Source organism: Somniosus microcephalus, chromosome 10 (genome assembly GCF_052327205.1).
Source record: "Somniosus microcephalus isolate GS21.2 chromosome 10, FLI_Smic_1.0, whole genome shotgun sequence".
Taxonomy (NCBI): Eukaryota; Metazoa; Chordata; class Chondrichthyes; order Squaliformes; family Somniosidae; genus Somniosus; species Somniosus microcephalus.
In genome coordinates, this window is record NC_140996.1 from 137,139,120 (window position 1) to 137,159,607 (window position 20,488).

The following is a 20,488-nucleotide window of genomic DNA, read 5'->3' on the forward strand; positions in this document are numbered from 1 at the left end:
CACATCTGTGACAATGGAAGTGCCTATATTCCCTGACCATGTAATCACTTATTACTAATGTAATCCTACAATTCAGTTCCCTCCCTTGCCCCACGTGTCCTGACATTGTTTGTGGTTTCCCTCCTCCGAATTGTTTTGTTGTCACAGATACTAAGTACTGAATACCTGTTTGTCATATAATTCTCAAAGGATCCCTGCATTATGCCTCCTGAATCCTCCTCCTACCCTGCTAGTGGGTTTCCCACTCCCCTTCTTCATTATCTTGCTCCTTCGTGCGTCCTTGATAAGATTTGCAACATATTAATAAATAAAAGTAACTGGTATTTTACCCAGCATCCTTCTTCCATTCCCAGGTAACCCAGTGGAGCACATTTCCAGTGTGTGCAAGCCATGTGTTGGGGAAGAATTAAATTTTTGTAAATATTTTTTGTTGGAGATTTTTGAAAATTAAACTTAAGCAGTTATTAAATCATAAATAACATGGCATTCTATAACAAAGTTAGGCTTAAGCACACTATGACAGTTCAATATTTTTATAACTGAGCCAGTTAATTTTTTGCAGGAACAAATGTGGTTTATGTGAGAAATTGGCAGTCAGTGTTAAATAAAAGTGAGACTTTGAATAAAGTATTTTGTCACTTGGTTACGAAAATGTTTTGAGGAGTGTGCAGAAGGTTTGTAAATGTTGATATTTTTACACGCTATTTTACATGTTCAAAGACTTGTGCACTGCTGTCTCACACAGCAAGGACTGTACTACCAGTAGCTCAGTGATACACATTTAAAGTCAAGTCACCCACTTCCCTTCTGCACTAACTCAGTCTGAAGTGTGTGACCATCCCACTTGACTTGCACACACTGAAAATATGGTGTTCCACTGTGAATGAAAGAAAGATGCTGGGTAAAATATAAGTTGTTTTTATTAACAACTCGAGAGCGTTCCCTCAGGAATGCATGTTTGTATTTTTAAGACCACTCCCGTTCAATGGAAGTCTTTTGCAGGCACTGCCTCTGTATATTTACATACAGCAGAACCCAAGAGAAACCCATAATGGTCCCTGTATATCTTGAATTTATATTTCAGAGAGCATCTGTAGTGTGGGTTGTAAACACTGCTTGAATTTTGCTGGTAATTGCATTATCCCACAGAACTGGGAGGAAGCTGCCTGCATTCTCCTAACAACAGTCTGAAGTGTTTCTGTAAGGAGGCAAGTATGTTGTATGGGCTGAACTGAGCTCATCGTACTATGTTTTCATCTTAAGTGCTGTAAATCATTTACAATCAAGAGGAACTTGAAAGTGCTTTTAATTGTAGTACATTCAATGCTCTGTGCAACAGCAGTACACAAGGCTTTTAACATCAAAAGGATGTGTAAACATAGCCACATTAACAGTGAGAGGATGGAATATTTCATCTTAGGTTTTACACGCCTTCTGCAGCATCTCAAAGCGTCTTCACAACCAACTCAACCAAGTAACAAAATAGTTTATTAGAAGTCTCTCTCTTTTTCACATTGACGCTAATTTCTCACAGAAACCACAACAGTCCATATAAAAAATTGTGGTTCAATTATAAAAACATTGAACTGGCATAGTGTGCTTTGGTTTTCAGTGCATTCTGGAAAAAGCTCCCATAACTCTCTGCCTTACGTCTCCATTCTGCCATCACTCCTTCAACACTGCCCAGTGTGAAAATGTTGTTCTGTTCTACCTGTGCAGTCTCAGTTGCACCCAGCTTCTCCAATGCCCCATTGCTGGATGGTGGCAGCGTATGTTTCGACTCTGCTACTGATCCCAAGGCTGGCAGAGTGGAGTTACTGCTGTGACAGACTCTAGTGTTTATATAACAGCTGCTGAAATAGGTCAGCATTCAGAAGGAAAACTAATTGTTGATGTTAGTTACCATAGGTGATTTTAAAATATATTGGCTTATTAGTGGCCTTGTGTGTGATCTAACACTTGTTTTCCCTTCTTCAGTAGCAGTAATAAGCAGTTCTACTGTCAGCATTGACCTTGAGTATCTGTATTTTTTGCCTCTTGATCTTTATTCCCACCCCCATCTCTGAATACCTGTGGTAGGTATCTACAGCTTGGGTTCTCACACTAAGTCCTGTTCACCCCTGTACTCGCTGACCTACATTGGCTCCCAGTCTCTGAACGCTTCAATTTTAAAAATTCTCATCCTCATGTTCAAATACCTCCATGGTCTCATCCCTCCCTATCCAGCCCTACAACCCTCCGAGAACTCTGCCTTCCTCCAACTCTGGCCTCTTGTCCATCCCCCACTTCCTTCACCCCACTATTGATGGCTGTGCCTTCAGCTGTCTATGCCCTAAGCTCTGGAATTCCCTCCCTAAAACTCTCCACCACTCCATGTCTTTCTTTTCTTAAAAGCCTCCTTAAAACCTACCTCTTTGACTAAGCTTTTGGTCACCTGTCCTAATGCCTCCTTCTTTGGCTCAGTGTCAATTTTTTTTCTGATTACACTCCTGTGACGTGCCTTGGGACATTTTACTACATTAAAGGCACTATATAAATGCAAATTGTTGTTGTTTGGTTCAGTGAAGAGTACAGATTGACAGAATTTTGAACCCAGTAACTACATTAACAAACTGTAGCCTAAAACAAAAGGGATTAAGATATGGTCAGATAGCAGCTAGTCTTTGCCCCTAAGCAGAGTCCATCCAAGTGTGACTGGGGGTTCAATCCTGTTTCTTGCCCCAATTGCGTGACAGAATATTTGTTGGTCTCTCTAATGGTCTGGCTGCGAATCTTGAGAGGCTCCCGTCTTCAGGGTCCCTGAGTCTGAGAACCTGTTGAAGCTGAAATACCACTTGGAACCTTGTTCTCTCTGTGAGTCAGTGTGCTGCTCCACACTTTACCTCCTGTTTATGGTGCCTAGCCAAAAGGATTGGCAGTTGAGCAGCTCTGAGTTTATTTCTGGCATTCTATAATGAGCTGTGATCAACCCGGGCAATGTGCCAGCTCTCTTTCTCTTTCCCAGCTCCTTGTTGAGAAGTGATTAGCCGCCACTCTACACCTACGTCCTTTGGAGGAGACGTTAAACCGAAGCCCTGTCTGCCCTCTCAGGTGGACATTAAAAAGAAATGGCACTAATTGAAAGAAGCAGCGGAGTTTTCCCTGGTGTTCTGGTCAATATTTATTCCTCAGCCAGCACCAAAACCAGATTCTCTGGTCATTGTCACATTGCTGTTTGTGGAACCTTTCTGTGCACAAATTGGGTTCCCCGTTTCCTACATTACAACAGTGACTACACTTCCAAAGTCCTACATTGGCTGTAAAGTGCTTTGGCACATCCTGAGTTTGTGAAAGATGCTGTAAAAAAGCAAGTTCTTTCTTCTACCTGACCGCTCAGATTAGATCAGGAGCTTATGGATGAGAATTCTTGTTTTTAGGCAGCGAGGAGAGAGGAAGTAGGTGGGTTAGAAATAGAACGGTTTTAAAAGTCTCTTACTTTATTTGTTTTATAATTTTCTCATTTTTTGTGATAAGGTTTTCCAAAAGAGCAAGCAGAGGCTGTAGTTACAGTAATAGCGAATTTAACCTGCGCTAATATGGAATCCACATACAGGGATATGGTAACGAAAGCACAGCAGGTAGGTGCAGTTTTTGTGAGTATGTTCTAGAAACTGATCCTTTAAATCTATTTCCTGGTAATATTTAAATGCATTTTAAAGAATAATGTGAAAACTATTATGGGTACATTTGCTTCTGAATATTTTAAGAAAAGAAATTCTCTGAATTTGCTGAAAGAACTTGATGAGAAATGCACAAAGTAGTGCCACTTCCTTTAAAACACTGGCAATGAGCAAAACAAAGCTGAGACAAGAGTCTGGGAAATCATTGATTTAGATAATGAACCACGCTCTGAACTGCTCTTTTTAGAAACTCAATTTTACAGGCATTGGATCTCTGTCTAATCTTTCCTTTTTCCTGCTTTGTTTTTCCTTCATACATTGGCCCAGAAATTCGTGTCGAGGGCTTCCCGCGGGTGCAAGCCCCCGACCTACACTTACCTAGCGCGCCGGCAGTTGAGGCCTGGGCCTGCGTGGATTTCCTGTCTGTGGCCCGGTCCAGTTCCCGGCGCGCTGTGCTTGCGTGATCCAGCGGCGTACTTAGTGCGATGCCTCGGCTGGGATCACGTGAGCACTGGGCAACCAATCGGAGGAGGGAAAAGTCCATTCATGAGTTTGATAGAAAGAACTGTCAAACTCATGAAAACTCCGGGCGCCCAAAACAGTACTTAACCTTAAAATAAATTTGAAAAAAAATCACACTATTTAAATCAACTATAAATAACATTAAATAACTATTTTAAACAATAATTTAAATTTTTGAAAAAAATAATTTTATAAAAAATCGGGGCTAATAATACACTTACTTTACTGTAAAGTATTTAAAAATAATAAACCTGTGGAAAAAATGTTCTAATTTTAATTAATTGACCACTTACCTTTTAAAATGAAGTCCTTACGCCTGGTTTTTAAATGTGCAAAAAGTAGAGGCCTTCACGCACGGGCAAACCTGTAAAAAAAGAGGAAGTTCAACGCGCAGGCACAGACTCCTGCACACACGTTCGACCTCTGAACCCCTTGGTTCAGAGGATCGGAAATGCCGGTTTCCCACGCATGCGTAGTGCTTGCAAGAAACCGGCACTTCCATCGGGTCCACGCGTGAGTACTCCGGCCGTACTCTCACATTGGGACCCGAATTTCTGGGCCATTATCTTCAAGAGTTTATTTTTGCTTTTTCTGGTGTCTTAGTTGTTTTTCCCTTTATTGTTGATGTTCTGTATACTCTCACAGCCTCCTGGGTATGACTGTGTGTGCCTTTCTCTGGGTGTTTTTGCCTTTACTGGAGTACATGAAAGTAAATGCTGGGTTGTTTCTCACCCAGTCAGCTGCACTCACTGATATAAATGGCCCAATCTCTTTTGTTTGACAGCAGTGTAAATCTAGATTATCCTGGGTCTAGTGATTTGCTGCACCTCCACTCCTGCTTCACTAAGCACGCTGAACTGGTTCTGATGCACAACAATAGCTCAGTGTTGAGTAAGCTGCAAACTGTTCTCCAAACAGGCATAAATAAATATAAACATAATTTTTTTTGGCATCAGATCATTCACTCTGTCATCTAATAGTTTTGACCAGTTTTAACACAAAGAAACTGGTCTACTTTTATGGCTCCTACAGATGTGAGTGTCAAGATGTACAGTTGTATCATGACATGTGGATTTTGTTTTATTCTCGGGTTGTAGATAATGTTGGCAAGGCCGCGTTTATTGCCCATTCTTAGTTTCCCTGAGAAGGTGCTGGTGGGCCTTCCACTTGAACCATTGCAGTTCTTGTGCCGATAATGCTCTCACAGTGGTGTTAGGTGGAAACTCTAGGATTTTGACTCCTCAGTGATGAAGGAACAATGATATATGTTCAAGTCAGGATGGTGTGTGATCTGGCGGGGAACTTGGAGGTGATGTTATTCCCATGATGCTGCTGCTTTTGTCCTTCTTAGTGGTAAAGCTCCCAAAGTTGGGAAATGCTGAATTAAGCTTGGCAGGTTGCTGTAGTACATGCTGTAGATCACACGTACTGTGGCTACAGTGTACTTGGGGATACTATGGGTGGATATTGAGTTCAATGGCAGGGATACCGATAAAGCGGACTCCTCTGTTTTGGGTGGTGCCAATCTTATTCAGCATTTCTGTGGCTGTGCCAAGCCAGGTGAGTGGTGAGTATTCCATCACACTCCTGACTTGAGTCTTGTAGATGGTGGAGAGACTTTGAGGAGTCAGGAGGTGAACCACCCATTGGGAAGGACCTAGCCTCTGCTCTACTCTTATAACCATGATGTTGATATGGCTGATCTAGTTAAGCTTAATGGCGACCCCCCCCCCCCACCCCCCGAGAATATTGATGGTGATACAGTTGAAGGTCATGGGAAGGTGGTTGGGTTTTCTCTTATTGGAAATAAATGTTACCTGCCACTTGTCAGCCCAAGCCTGGATGTAGTCCAAGTTCTGCTGTCAGTTGGCATGGTCACTTTGTTATCAGAGAAATTGCGAATGGAGCTGTAAAATTGTCCGTGAACAACCCAACTTCTGACCTTATAACAAAGGGAGCGCCATTGATAAAGCAGCTCAGGATGGTTGGCCCAAGGACGTTGCCCTAAGGAACCCCTGCAGCAGTGTCCCAGAGCTGCAACAATTAGCTTCTGACCACCACCACCATCTTGCTGTGTGTCAGGTTTGATCTAGCCACCACAGGTTTTTCCCATTGACCCCCATTAAGCTCTGTTTTGCGAGGGCTCCTTGGTGCCATACTCAGTCGAATGCTGCCTTGATGTCGAGGGCCGTTACTTACACCTCTCCTCTGGCATTCAGCTCCTGCATCCATGTCTGGATCAAGGCTGTGCCAAGATCTTACATGGAGTGGTTCTGGCCGACACCAAACCGGTTATTGGCACGACTTATGATTTCTTCAATTGCTATACTAATGATTGGGAGAAGGTCGCACCCCTCCACTCCTCACCCACCAAGCAACTTCCAACAGGCCTATTGAGAGCGACAGCTGTCTGTAAATAAAAATGAGTGAGGGGGGGGGTGGAAGGGTGGAATTTTCTTAAAAAGCACAAAAAGGAACCCACAATGTAGAAGCATTTTCTGTTTCTCTCCTTTATCAATATATTGTGCAAAATTCATAAGAGTAATAGAGGGTAAGAATATAGTGAATAAAGAGCTTTTCTGTGATTTATTTTGACTCTAATTTATAACATTTGCCAATAAGATTTTTTTTTAGATATGTTCTTTTATAGATAATTTGTACATATTGAATACTGAGGGGGAAACAAGACTTTTAACATTGGCAGAGCTGACTCACATGTACAGGACAAAACAGTGCAAAAACTACAAGACTGTTCTCTGCAGAATTGAAAAACTATGTTATTGTTTTGGAACATTTCTTTCTTTCAGGAAATAATGCTGCAGCAAATCATGGCCCATTTAGACTCGATAAGACAGGATATGGTTATTCTGGAGAAAAGTGAATTTTCAAATCTGAGGATGGAAAATGAGGTATGACTCCAAACAGCAGTGTAACAATAGAAGTACCTAATGAAATTAGACTGGGGGTTAGAAAAGGCTTTGTCCTCCATTGCATCATATTTCAGCATGTGTCAGTGCCTGAGGGAGAGAGGGGAAAATTGAAAAACAATATTATCCTTGTCTTTACGCTGCCCAGCCATGAAGCCTTTGCTGCTAAGTGTGCAGACAGACCCAGCTCCTAGGCTACTGCTACTGCCTCTTTCAGTTGGCTCAAGGCACTGCTTGCCACCATTTAGACATGATTCTCCCCTCTGACTATCCTTCTCCTCTTCAGAGACATGCAGTTAATTTTACTTTGATTTCTCCACACTCAGTGTGGCTCAGATTGGGAACTGAAGAGAGCAGTTCAGCACCTCTATGTGTTAGTACCCTATATATCGCCAATTTATTGATACAGCATTTCTCCTTATGAGACTACTGTCAACCCAGTTCCTCATGTCAACCATCGCTCAGTGGTAGCCCCCTCGCCTCTGAGTCAGAAGGTTGTGGGTTCAATTCTCACTCCAGAGATGAGCACATAATCTAAGCTGACACTTCAGTGCAGGATTGAAGGAGAGCTGCACTGTTTGAGGTGCCGTCTTTTGGATGAGACATTAAACCAAGACCCCCTCAGGTGAACGTAAAAGATCCTATAGGCACTATTCAAAAAAGAGCAGGGGAGTTCTCCCCAGTGACCTGGTCAATATTTATCCCTCAACCAACATCACTAAAACAGATTATCTGGTCATTATCGCATTGCTGTTTGTGGAACCTTGATGTGTGTAAATTGGTTGCCGCGTTTCCTACATTACAAAAGTGACTACACTTCATAAAGTAATTAATTGGCTGTAAAGCACTTTGGGACATCTAAGGTCATGAAAAGCTCTATATAAATGCAAGTTCTTCCTTTCTTTAGTGGGAGCAGGCCTATACCACAAACATGTCCATAATCACATCAAGAATTGGTACTAAATACTAAACAAGAATCTTAATATATTTGTAATTTAATTCTGCTACTCTTAAAATGGCAACTAAATGTATTAGCAATGTCTGTTTCATCATTGGAAAGTTGACGTCTCCTAGTCAGCAGGGCTCCTAAAGAGACATTCATCTTGACTGTTGACCAGATCATGATTCAATCAATGTCGAATCATGGCGACGAGGCTATTCAAACATTTTTTTTATGACTCTGATTAATTTCCTTGCAGCAAATACGCCAATCTCATGATTAATTAGGGCCAGCATGCAGTATTGTCTAAACAAATGACATCTGCTACCGGTAGATATTTGCACTATATGTACTAAATATTGGACTTGCATCATAAATTATCAGATATCACAAAACAAGTCACATGTGGAAATCCTACCATTTGAACTAAACCTCTTTCTAGTTACATTCTGCCCATGGTATTAATTTTTTCAAGAATAAAACACCTGATTATCTGAAATAGTGACATTTCAATATTTAATGGCGTGATTGAAAAATAGATGGAGCAGAGACATTGGTTGATATTAGTAAGAGGCGAGGCCTTGCAGATACTTCTGCTTAGGGACCCGATAAAAGTTTTTCCCAACAAACAATTGCTCTTGATAATTTACATTAAGCAGTATTAAACAAGACTGAAGTCCTAGTATAATGATAAGTCCAAGTGTGGAATGTATTTACTATAAGTCATTCACTTCAGAGTGGCACAGTATATCATAATTAATTTATATGCCTATAATTATATTTATATGGTGTTGGTTTGGTGCTGGTGTTTCTGAGTTCGACGGTCATGTGTTAAACTCTGACTGCAGGGACTCAACCACATAATCTTGACTGACACAGCAGTGCAGTACTGAGGGAATGCAACACAGAGGTCTTTCATATGAGGCATTAAACCAAAGGCCTGTCTGGCTATTCAAGTGGATGTAAAAGATTTCATGACACTATTTGAAGACAAGCAGGGCATTTCCCCATGTGCCTGCCCAACATTTATCCCTTAACTAACATCACCAAAATAGCTGAATTGATCATTACCTCATTACTGTTCATGGGGCCTTGCTGTGGTTGACATCTTTGCCTACATAACAACAGTGATTGTACTTCAAAAGTAATTCAGCGGCTGTGAAGCAGTTTGGGGAATGCTGAGGATGTCAAAGGCAGTATATAAACACATTTGTATATGACTAATGTTCTTGAAATTTTTTTAAACTTTCAGTTTTTTTTTACATTTGACTAAAGTCATGTCTTTTCTGCATGACAACCTCCCTCTCAGACTTTGATTTTTCTTTTTAACTAGTCATTGTAATTTGTAATCCAAGCCTACTATTCAGTACATGGAGTGCACATATTTGGTCATGGATGTGAATTTCTTTTAGACATGATGGATACAAAGATCAATAGTACAGGTCCACAATCCCTTATCCGAAACCCTTGGGGCCAGATGTGTTTCGGAATTCGGAATTTTTCGGATTTCAGAACGGTATTACAGTAACACCCTAGCGGGGGTCTGGGCAGCACCCCGTAAGCAAACACATTAATATTTCTGCAGCGAACCTTATGAATATTCACACTGAGTGGGATAAATAAAGACTATAAATAGTATTACAGTTTATTTGTACAGTAATAATTTGGTAAATTAAATAGTGGGATAAATATAGACCATAAATACTCTAATACAGTTTATTTGTAAGGAAAACATTCAGTAAAACTTCAAACCTATACAGGTACAAACTAAGCTAAATACCTGTACATATACATGCAGTAAAGGTACATTACATCTGGCTTGAGGATCTTGGAGAAGAGGGTACATCAGTGTTGTCATCGTCGTCATCACGTTGGAGTCGGACATCTGAAGATGGGCCAGGAACAGGATTCTCAAGTGATGAAGCAGCACTACGACAGACGGCCTTTTTAAAGACTTCTTCCAGTGTCATCTGTCTCATTAACATTGGTTTCTGTCTAAGCAGTCTCTCTTTAATTGAGTAAACTTCCATAATCTCTTGCTCACTGATAAATGCACGTTGTTCAAGGCCATCAATTAATTGATCACACATTTTCACCATATCGTCTATGGGGATTTTTTCACCTGTGTTCACAATGTCATCATCATCATCACTACTATCCTCATGCTTGTCTTTATTTAACACCATTTCAGCAATTTCCCCTTCACTCAACAAATGCACAACAGGTACATCATTGTCAATGTTCAGCACTTCTTCGATGTCAGCTTCCTCTAACTTATTTACACTTTCGGATGATAAACCTTTGGCGTAAGTAAGGAGGTTTGATATCATCATCTTCTCCTTAGTGACACAAAATCCTTCAAAATCTTCATCTGCAGGTCCATCTTCATCAAACATCGTTGTAGGCCAAAGTCTGTGCCAAGCATTTGTTAATGTTGGTTTATCAATATCGTTCCAAGCATTAGCAACTGCGTAAATGGCATCCTTAACGTTGAACTCTTTCAGGAAGCTTTGGATTCCTATGCCTCTGTTGACTGCATCAAGCATACAGTTCAAAAAAACGTCTTTATACTCTCTCTTCATGGAGCGTAAAATTCCTTGGTCACAAGGCTGTATTAAAGATGTCACATTAGGGGGAAAGTTAATGCCGAAAACATTACTTTTCACAAGAAGTTCAGGAGGGGGATGTGTGGAGCAGTTGTCCAGGAACAATAAAATTTTGCAGTTTTCTTCCGGTCCAGCTTGCCTGCAATGAGCTCGTATCGCTGGTACGAAGTGGTTATTGAACCAGTCAGAAAATATTTCTCTGGTTACCCATGCTTTCTTGCTCGCATAATAATGCACAGGTAAATTGCGTACACCTTTCAAACATCTCGGATGTTGGCTTTTTCCAATCACTATCAACTTTAACTTGTGTGTGCCTGCAGCATTGGCACACCCAAGAACAGTCAACCTGTCCTTAGCGTCCTTAAAACCTGCTGGTGCACTCTCATCAGCCGTTGTTAATGTTTTTCTAGGAACGTAGCGCCAGTACAGAGCTGTTTCATCAGCATTGTAAATTTGTTCAGGACCGAGGTTTTCATCATATTATTTTGGCAAATTCGTCAATGTAATTTTCAGCTGCTTCATGATCAGCAGAAGCTTTTTCACCACAGATTTTCAGATATTTTATACCATGACGCTTCTTAAATTTCTGCAGCCAACCTTCTGAATATTCACACTCACCTTCAATGTTCAGTTCTTCATGGTATATTCTAGCTTGTTTCATGACCATCAAACCAGTCAGTGGCTCACGTTCACCTCTTCGTTGTCGAATCCACTCAATCAGCACACGGTCAAGATCTTCATTTTTTGCCCTATGCAATGTTTTCCTATTTTTCTTTAGTTTATGGTCATCACTGTCAGTGTAAAACTTCAACAGCTTGTCTTTCTGTTTCTTTAAGTCATATACGGTGGTAGTTCCCACACCATATTCTTCAGTAAGATGCCGCACAGACACACCACGATCAAGCTTCTGCAATAACTCCACTTTCTGCGATATCGATAATGAGAGATGCTTCCTTTTCTTCTTCTCACTGTTACCCATAGGGGTATCTGCAGCTCTTTTTGACATTTTCACAGTGAAATTAAACTCAAAATCACAAACAATATCAGAGAGCAGCAGACGCACGTGTGACTGGTAGCAGCGCTGAGACACAACTGACGCCTCACACCTGCGTGGGTCGAGCATCGGCCGCGTCGGGTCATGTCGTGCACACAGGTGACGCTCCACGAAAAAACTTTCGGTTTTCAGAGCTTTTTGAATTTCGGAATTGCGGATAAGGGATTGTGGACCTGTATTTCAAATCATTAGAGTGCCTCTGTATTAATATCTATCCATGGGATATGGCTGGTCACTTCAGATTTGTTTTACTGCAGGCTTACTAGCTCTGGGTTGGGGTAGAATCTATGTTCTTTATGAGGGTAGAAATTGCATTTTGTGCAAAACCAGCTCTACAGCTGCCATGGCTACAGATTTTTTTTATTCGTTCCTGGGATATGGGCGTCGCTGGCAAGTCCAGCATTTATTGCCCATCCCTAATTGCCTTTGAGGTGGTGGTGGTGAGCCGCCTTCTTGAACCGCTGCAGTCCGTGTAGTGAAGGTACTCCAATAGTGCTGTTAGGGAGGGAGCTTCAGGATTTTGACCCAGCGACGATGAAGGATCGGTGATATATTTCCAACAACCTACTCACCGATGGTGTGTAACTTGATGGGGAACTTGCAGGTGATGGTGTTCCCATGCGCCTGCTGCCCTTCTAGGTGGTCGCAGGTGCTATCGAAGAAGCCTTGGCGAGTTGCTGCAGTGCATCTTGTAGATGGTACACATTGTAGCTGCGGTGCATCGATGGTGGAGGGAGTGAATGTTTAAGGTGGTGGATGGGGTGCCTATCAAGCGGGCTGCTTTGTCCTGGATGGTGTCAAGCTTCTTGAGTGTTGTTGTAACGGCACTCATCCAGGCAACTGAAGAGTATTCCATCACACTCCTGACTTATGCCTTGTAGATGGTGGAAAGGCTTTGGGCAGTCAGGAGGTGAGACACTCGCCACAGAATACCCAGCCTCTGACCTGCTCTTGTAGCCACCGCATTTATGTGGCTGGTCCAATTAAGTTTCTAGTCAATGGTGCCCCCCCAGGATGTTGATGGTAGGGGATTCGGCGATGGTAATGTTGTTGGATGTCATGGGGCGGTGGTTAGACTCTCGCTTGTTGGAGATAGTCATTGCCTGGCACTTGTGTGCCATGAATGTTACTTGCCACCAATCAGCCCAATCCTGAATGTCATCCAGGACTTGCTGCATGCGAACATGGACTGCTTCATTATCTGAGGAGTTGTGAATGGAACTGAACACTGTGCAATCATCAGCAAACATCCCCACTTCTGAACTTATGATGGAGGGAAGGTCATTGATGAAGCAGCTGAAGGTGGTTGGGCCTAGGACACTGCCCTGAGGAACTCCTGCAGTGATGTCCTGGGGCTGAGATGATTGACCTCCAACAACCACAATGATCTACCTTTGTGCTAGGTATGACTCCAGCCAGTGGAGAGTTTTTCCCCTAATTCCCATTGACTTCAATTTTACTAGGGCTCCTTGTTGCCACACTTGGTCAAATGCTGACTTGATGTCAAGGGCAGTCACTCTCACCTCACCTCTGGAATTGAGCTCTTTTGTCTATGTTTGGACCAAGGCTGTAATGAGGTCGGGAGCCGAGTGGTCTTGGCGGAACCTTAACTGAGCATCGGTGAGCAGGTTATTGGTGAGTAAGTGCCACTTGATAGCATTGTCGATAACACTTTCCATCACTTTGCTGATGATTGAGAGTAGACCGATGGGGTGGTAATTGGCCGGATTGGATTTGTCCTGCTTTTTGTGGACAGGACATACCTGGGCAGCCTTCCACATTGACGGGTAGATGCCAGTGTTGTAGCTGTACTGGAACAGCTTGCCTAGAGGCGCGGCTAGTTAGGCTTATAGTCAGTTTTAAATTGCAAAGCTGTTGGTGTTGATCTGACCAGAAGCACTTGCTGATATCCATCTGTACAGTTATCAATCTGTTGTACCTGATACAACAACATCAACAACGACTTGCATTTATATAACATAGTAAAACATCCCAAGGCACTTCATAGGAACGTTATCAAACGTAATTTGACACCAAGCCACATAAGGGGCTATTAGGACAGACAGAGGTAGATTTTAAGGAGCGTCTTAAAGGACAAAAGAGAGGCAGAGAGTTTTAGGGAAGGAATTCCAGAGCTTAGTACCTTGGCAGCTGAAGGCACAGCTGCCAATGGTGGAGCTATTAAAATCGGGGATAAGCAAGAGGCCAGAATTAGAGGAGCGCAGAGATTTCAAAGGGTTCCAAGGCTGGAAGAGGTTACAGAGATAGGGAGGGGCGAGGCCTTGGAGAGATTTGGAAACAAGGATGAGAATTTTAAAATTGAGGCGTTGCTTAACCGGGAGCCAATGTAGGTCAGCAAGCACAGGGGCAATGGGTGAACGGGACTTGGTGCGAGTTAGGATAAGGGCAGCAGAGTTTTGGATGAGCTTAAGTTTATGGAGGGTGGAAGATGGGAGGCCGGCCAGGAGAGGGTTGAATAGTCAAGTCTAGAGGTAACAAAGGCATGGATGAGGGCTTCAGCAGCAGATGAGCTGAGGCAGGGGTGGAGACAGGCGATGTTACAGAGGAGGAAGTAGGCGGTCTTAGTGATGGTGCGGATATGTGGTTAGAAGCTCATTTCGGGGTCATATACGACACCGAGGATGCGAACAGTGTGGTTCGGCCTCAGCCAGCTACCAGTTTAATTGCTCCACCATTGGTGGCCATGCCTTCAGCTGCCTAAGCCCTAAACCTCTCTGCCTCTCTAACTCTCTTTCCTCCTTTAAGACTATCCTTAAAACTTACCTCTTGAAGCGCCTTGGGATGTTTTATTACATTAAAGGCACCATATAAATTCCAAGTGTTGTGTCTTTAATTAGCTTTTAGCACCCAAGCAAGCCTAAGTTTAAAAATTCTGTAATCAAGTGATATCTTCTGTATTGACTTTATTTTTCTTGTAATAAAACTAATTTGTAGTCACACGGTCTGTTTATTCTTCAGCAATCCAAAGACTAAGAATGCATGAGGCAGGCTCGCTGGCTCAGGTTCAAGTCAAGTAAACAGCCTCTACTATAGTGATTAGCAGTAATCACTTTTGAAAATGGCTGTAGATTGTTTGCGCTCCACTCCCTTTAATACAGAAAAGCAGCTTTTGTTGGACTCTTTTGTAGCTGAACAGAAATAAAGCAGAACAGAAATAAAGCAATAACAAGAATTACCGTGAAATCTGCTTAGAATCCTGTAACTGACTAGTCTGTTGGCCCTATGCAGTACTGAAATCAGAGACCTCAAGTGGCAATAAAGAAGTACTGCATGGCTTTTATCAAAGAATCTTGATGGATGTGTATAAAGCATCAGACAACATATTTTTATTATTTTGATACTGAATTGTTGAAGTGATGTTTACAACAAGTTAATGTACAGCCATCAACACACTCCCATGTTCCAGATTTCTACTTATGTAAAGTAGGATGTTAATGTTAAAGATTTGCATTTAGATTCAGATCTGAGACTTGACTTGGGCTTGATTCAACGCTAAGTGTCAGCTTGCCTTAGTTAGCAACACTATTGTCTCTAAGTCAGAAGGTTGTTGGTTCAAATCCCTCTCCAGTACTTGCGATACAACCTAGGCTGGCACTTCACTGTAGTGGCTCCCAGTTAAGCAGCGCCTCGTTTTCAAAATTCTCATCCTTGTTTTCAAATCCCTCCATAGCCTCGCCCCTTCCTATCTCTGTAATCTCCTTCAGCCCCACAACCCCCCCCCCCCCGCCGATGTCTGCGCTCCTCTAATTCTGCCCTCTTGAGCATCCCTGATTATAATCGCTCAACCTTTGGCGGCCGTGCCTTCTGTTGCCTAGGCCCTAAGCTCTGGAATTCCCTGCCTAAACCTCTCCGCCTCGCTACCTTTCTTTCCTCTTTTGAGACGCTCCTTAAAACCTACCTCTTTGACCAAGCTTTTGGTCACCTGTCCTAATTTATCCTTATGTGACTCGGTGTCAAATATTTTTGTCTTAAAATACTCCTGTGCAGCGCCTTGGGATGTTTTACTACGTTAAAGGCGCTATATAAATACAAGTTGTTGTTGTAGTACTGGGGGAGTGCAACATTGGCAAAGCTGCCATCTATCAGATGAAACATTAACTTTCTGCCTGTTCAAGTGGAAGTCAAATATTCTGTGGCATCAAGCAGGGTATCCTGCCCAGCATTTCTCCCTCAGCCAACACCACCTTCCTAACCTGGTCTCAAGATGTGTGAATGAAAAGCAGTGTTTAAAAACATCAATCTACTCTGCTAAAGAGATATTAAACCAACAGCATCTTTGTGTTCCCAGCAACCAAAAGGATCAAATGTTGATGTATCTGTCGTTGTTACTGTTGCTTCTAACTGCACGCCACTATGCCACCTATTATATATTATTTAAATAAAACAAGTGATTCAATTATTCTTTTAGCATTTCAAAGAATCTTTATTTAACTCAGTTCTTTGTTTTTTTTTCTTTTTTTCTCCCATTAGAAAATAAAAATTGAATTGGAGCATGTGAAACAACAGCTTATGGTAAGTTGCCATGAAGACGGATGTTGAATTATCACAGGCACAGCTCTGTTTCTTAAGTACTTTCCTGATTTCATTTGAGCTGGGGGGTCATTGTACTGTTGGTTTCATAGGATGAAGTCAAGAAAATCAGAAGTGACACAAAACTGGACATGAACTTGGAGAAGAGCAGAATCATGGACACGGTAATGTATGCTTGATACTTCTGCCAGCTTGTTGCTAGCTTCTTGTTTTATACACTGCCATCTTGCTAAAAGTTCCTGTTTAATTTAACTAATCAATTTTCCATAGTGTTGTGCCTGGGGAAAGTGCAGCATTTCAGGTACAGCAGATTTAGAAGGTGGGGAGATAATTGGACCAAGGGGAGAGGAAAAAGTCTGATGGGGAGAGGGCGAAAGGAGGCAGGGTGGCAGAGGGTGATGGGGAGAGGGCGAAAGGAGGCAGGGTGGCAGAGGGTGATGGGGAGAGGGAGAAAGGAGGCAGGGTGGCAGAGGGTGATGGGGAGAGGGAGAAAGGAGGCAGGGTGGCAGAGGGTGATGGGGAGAGGGAGAAAGGAGGCAGGGTGGCAGAGGGTGATGGGGAGAGGAGAAAGGAGGCAGGGTGGCAGAGGGTGATGGGGAGAGGAGAAAGGAGGCAGGGTGGCAGAGGGTGATGGGGAGAGGGAGAAAGGAGGCAGGGTGGCAGAGGGTGATGGGGAGAGGGAGAAAGGAGGCAGGGTGGCAGAGGGTGATGGGGAGAGGAGAAAGGAGGCAGGGTGGCAGAGGGTGATGGGGAGAGGAGAAAGGAGGCAGGGTGGCAGAGGGTGATGGGGAGAGGGAGAAAGGAGGCAGGGTGGCAGAGGGTGATGGGGAAAGGGAGAAAGGAGGCAGGGTGGCAGAGGGTGAAACAACTGCAAGCGAGAGGAACTCGGCTGTAGGTGAGAAACATATCAGCAGAGCATAATTGTGGTTCAAATAAGTCAGTGGAAGGGAACCATGGCAAACAGTCTCACAGTGGCTGGGGGGGGAATGTCTTTCCGGGCAGTCTTCAATGGCCATGGGTTCTCAAAGTGTTTTTGAAATTCCCTTGAAAGAAGGGGATTAGCAGAAACAATAAGAAATGTTCAGTTCTGGACAATGGCAGACGTAGATTGGCCTTTGAATGATCTGGGTGTTGAATCTGGATATATTCTTGTGTGAAGGACACCGTAACTTCACAGGACCGCAAACATATAAGAGCAACTGGGGCATGATGTGGGGCCAAGTTCCTAAAGCTGAGTAAAGAATTAGCTGAGAGAGGGAAGAGTTTTCAGATGAAGAAAACAGAATTTTAAAGTAATCAAATTAGATTACTCACAATAAATGTGATCCCAGAAACTTCTACCTCTTATTCAAACATCAGTTAGACTGAACAGATTGCTGCAGAACCACCTAATGACTGTGTGCAGACTTAAAGTACCACTGCACAATGTAAACAATTGTCTCGGCAGGTAATGATATGTGCCAGTTAACATTGAAACCTCCTATCCCAGTGTCACCTGCATGTGTAACAGGTATTGCAGGATATTGTAGACACTATTGGAATGGAAAATCTTTTAAGGGTTAGTTCACAAGCGATCTTCCATGTATTTTGAAATGGAATGTAATGACCCACCTACCGGTTTAAATATAAAATGGAATTATCTCAACAAATATGATCTGCTTGACTAACCTTTTTTATTGAGCAAAAGTGTTAATATTTCACATCTATAATGATCATTTAATTTTTCATTAGTTCAGAGAGCGAGAGAAGCAGTTAATGACATCTAAAAATGAATTTACTGAACTGGTAAGTGTTTTTAAGATTATTAATTAATATGTATGCAAAGTGTTCGTTTCTGGCAATGAAATATGGATTATCACTCAAAACTTATAGTGATGATGTTGCAATCCTTCAGTCTTTTGGTGCGAACACTCTCACACTTCCTGTAACACCATACTTTCCTCATCACACCTTGTTGATTAGTGTAAATAAAATTGCAGCAAATCAGTACTGAACAGGTAGAGAACATACAAAACAGAAGTGAGGAAAATGGCTCGAAAACTATCAACAAGAAACTACTAAGAACTTATGGAAATGGCCATTCAGTCAGGAGAACCTAACCAGAAAAGATGAACCAATCTAATCAGTTAAAACTCTCTTTGAAAGCATTTTTGACTCTCCCTTTTTCCCCCCTCGGTAACTGAAATCACTAATGTCCAAAGTATAATGTAAAAAGACAAATGGGCCGGAATTTGCTGAAAATAACAGCACGTGAACGACTTACGCCGTTATTAATATGTAAATAAGCCAGCAACTTGTGACGAGAAAGAGGTACCCCATGAATTCCCATCATCGAATCCCCCACTATCAACATCCTGGGGGTCACCATTGACCAGAAACTTAACTGGACCAGCCACATAAATACTGTGGCTACAAGAGCAGGTCAGAGGTTGGGTATTCTGCGACGAGTGTCTCAGCTCCTGACTCCCCAAAGCCTTTCCACCATCTACAAGGCACAAGTCAGGAGTGTGATGGAATACTCTCCACTTGCGTGGATGAGTGCAGCTCCAACAACACTCAAGAAGCTCGACACCATCCAGGACAAAGCAGCCCGCTTGATTGGCACCCCATCGACCAGCTTAAACATTCACTCCCTCCACCACCGGCGTACTGTGGCTGCAGTGTGTACCATCTACAAGATGTACTTCAGCAAGACGCCAAGGTTTCTTCAGCAACACCTTCCAAACCCGCGACCTCTACCACCTAGAAGGACAAGGGCAGCAGGCGCATGGGAACACCATCACCTGCAAGTTCCCCTCCAAGTCACACACCATCCTGACTTGGAAATATATCACCGATCCTTCATCGTCGCTGGGTCAAAATCCTGGAACTCCCTCCCTAACAATTCCCTTCATAACAACACTGTGGACGTGCCTTCAGCACACGGACTGCAGCGGTTCAAGAAGACAGCTCACTTACCACCTTCTCAAGGGCAATTAGGGATGGGCAATAAATGCTGGCCTTGCCAGTGACACCCACATCGCAGGAACGAATATTTTTTAAAAATTGTGAATTGCTACAAGTTGCTGGACAATTGCGCCACTCTACCATTAGCTTCATGAAAATGGCATCTCGCCCTTAACCTCCCTGTGAGTATCATGAAGTTGCTGCATTTGCACATTAAGTGACATTAAACTCGCCACAGAAAGCGGAGTCTAGTCATTAATAGCATAAATACCCTTTTAATGACTTGATAATTGTTAATGACTGCCAAGCAACCTCTCTGGCCCAGAAAGTGAACAATTAAAAGTGTGGAGTTTCATTCCTTCAGGCAGTGAATTGTTGTTGGAGATTTTTTAAATGTCAAATTTTTAAAAAATTTCTTTTCCTTTTTTTTGTCTCTCCTAATCCAATCTTTCTTTCCTGCTCTTTATTTCTATTTCTGTACCTGATTTGACACTGAATTCACCCTCCTTCTCAGTCCTTCCTCCATTTATTTCTCAATCCTTAAATCTCATTGGTTAAGGAGATATACTGTTGGTCCTGTAGGTTCACCAAGGTCACAGATGCCCTGTTGCCCTCACTGTTATCAGCTCACACATCCAGCAACTTGTGGGGCAAATTTTTTTTTGAGCTGATGGGTGCAGGGACACACCATGAGATGTCGTGCTCCAGCAAATTCTGGCCCATTAAAAATTCCAGCCTAGAGTTTCCGCTCGCACATATTCAGCTGAAATCGGCCAAACCAGCGCGAAAGATTGTGGAATTTTAAACACAAGTTACGTCAAGTGTAAATCGAGTTTCCACAATCTGCAACGCTGGATTGAAAAGAATTCCGCTCAAAGCCGGTCCCGCCCACAAAACTGGCCAAGCCCCCAGGTCGAAATAATGAGGATGGCGAGTTTCCACCCATTGTAGCCGTTGGATGAGGCTCTTTAAATTGAGCTGATTTTTTTTAGGTGCCTGAGCACTAGTAAGCACGTTTGAAAAGTTTTTACAAATAAAAAGTATTTAATTTACTAAGAAACTGACTAGTGTACATCAATGAAACTAGTAAATGGTTCAGTATAGTTTTTTAAAGTCATTTTCAGTCATTTTAAATCAGGTTACTCACAGGTGGAGGACTAGACACTCATTAAAAATACTTATTTTTTTGTGATTAAACCCATTTTCAGCTGTATTAATAAAACCTGGTTACCACTCTTAAATACATCAATGACTAATTTTTAATGCAAAGAAAAAAAATGAAT

At 42.5% G+C, this 20,488-nt stretch overlaps 1 protein-coding gene across 4 annotated transcripts in view; it reads left to right on the top strand.

Moving 5' to 3' along the window:
• ccdc90b (coiled-coil domain containing 90B) overlaps positions 1-20,488 on the top strand; it is a 50,900-nt gene that overhangs the window by 11,890 nt on the left and 18,522 nt on the right. For all 4 annotated transcript variants that reach the window (XM_085998887.1, XM_085998885.1, XM_085998888.1 and 1 more), the window contains 5 exons: positions 3,514-3,617; positions 6,989-7,090; positions 16,200-16,241; positions 16,352-16,423; positions 17,991-18,044. In XM_085998887.1, the coding sequence (XP_085855013.1) occupies positions 3,514-3,617; positions 6,989-7,090; positions 16,200-16,241; positions 16,352-16,423; positions 17,991-18,044 (374 nt within the window). The remainder of the gene's footprint in view (positions 1-3,513; positions 3,618-6,988; positions 7,091-16,199; positions 16,242-16,351; positions 16,424-17,990; positions 18,045-20,488) is intronic.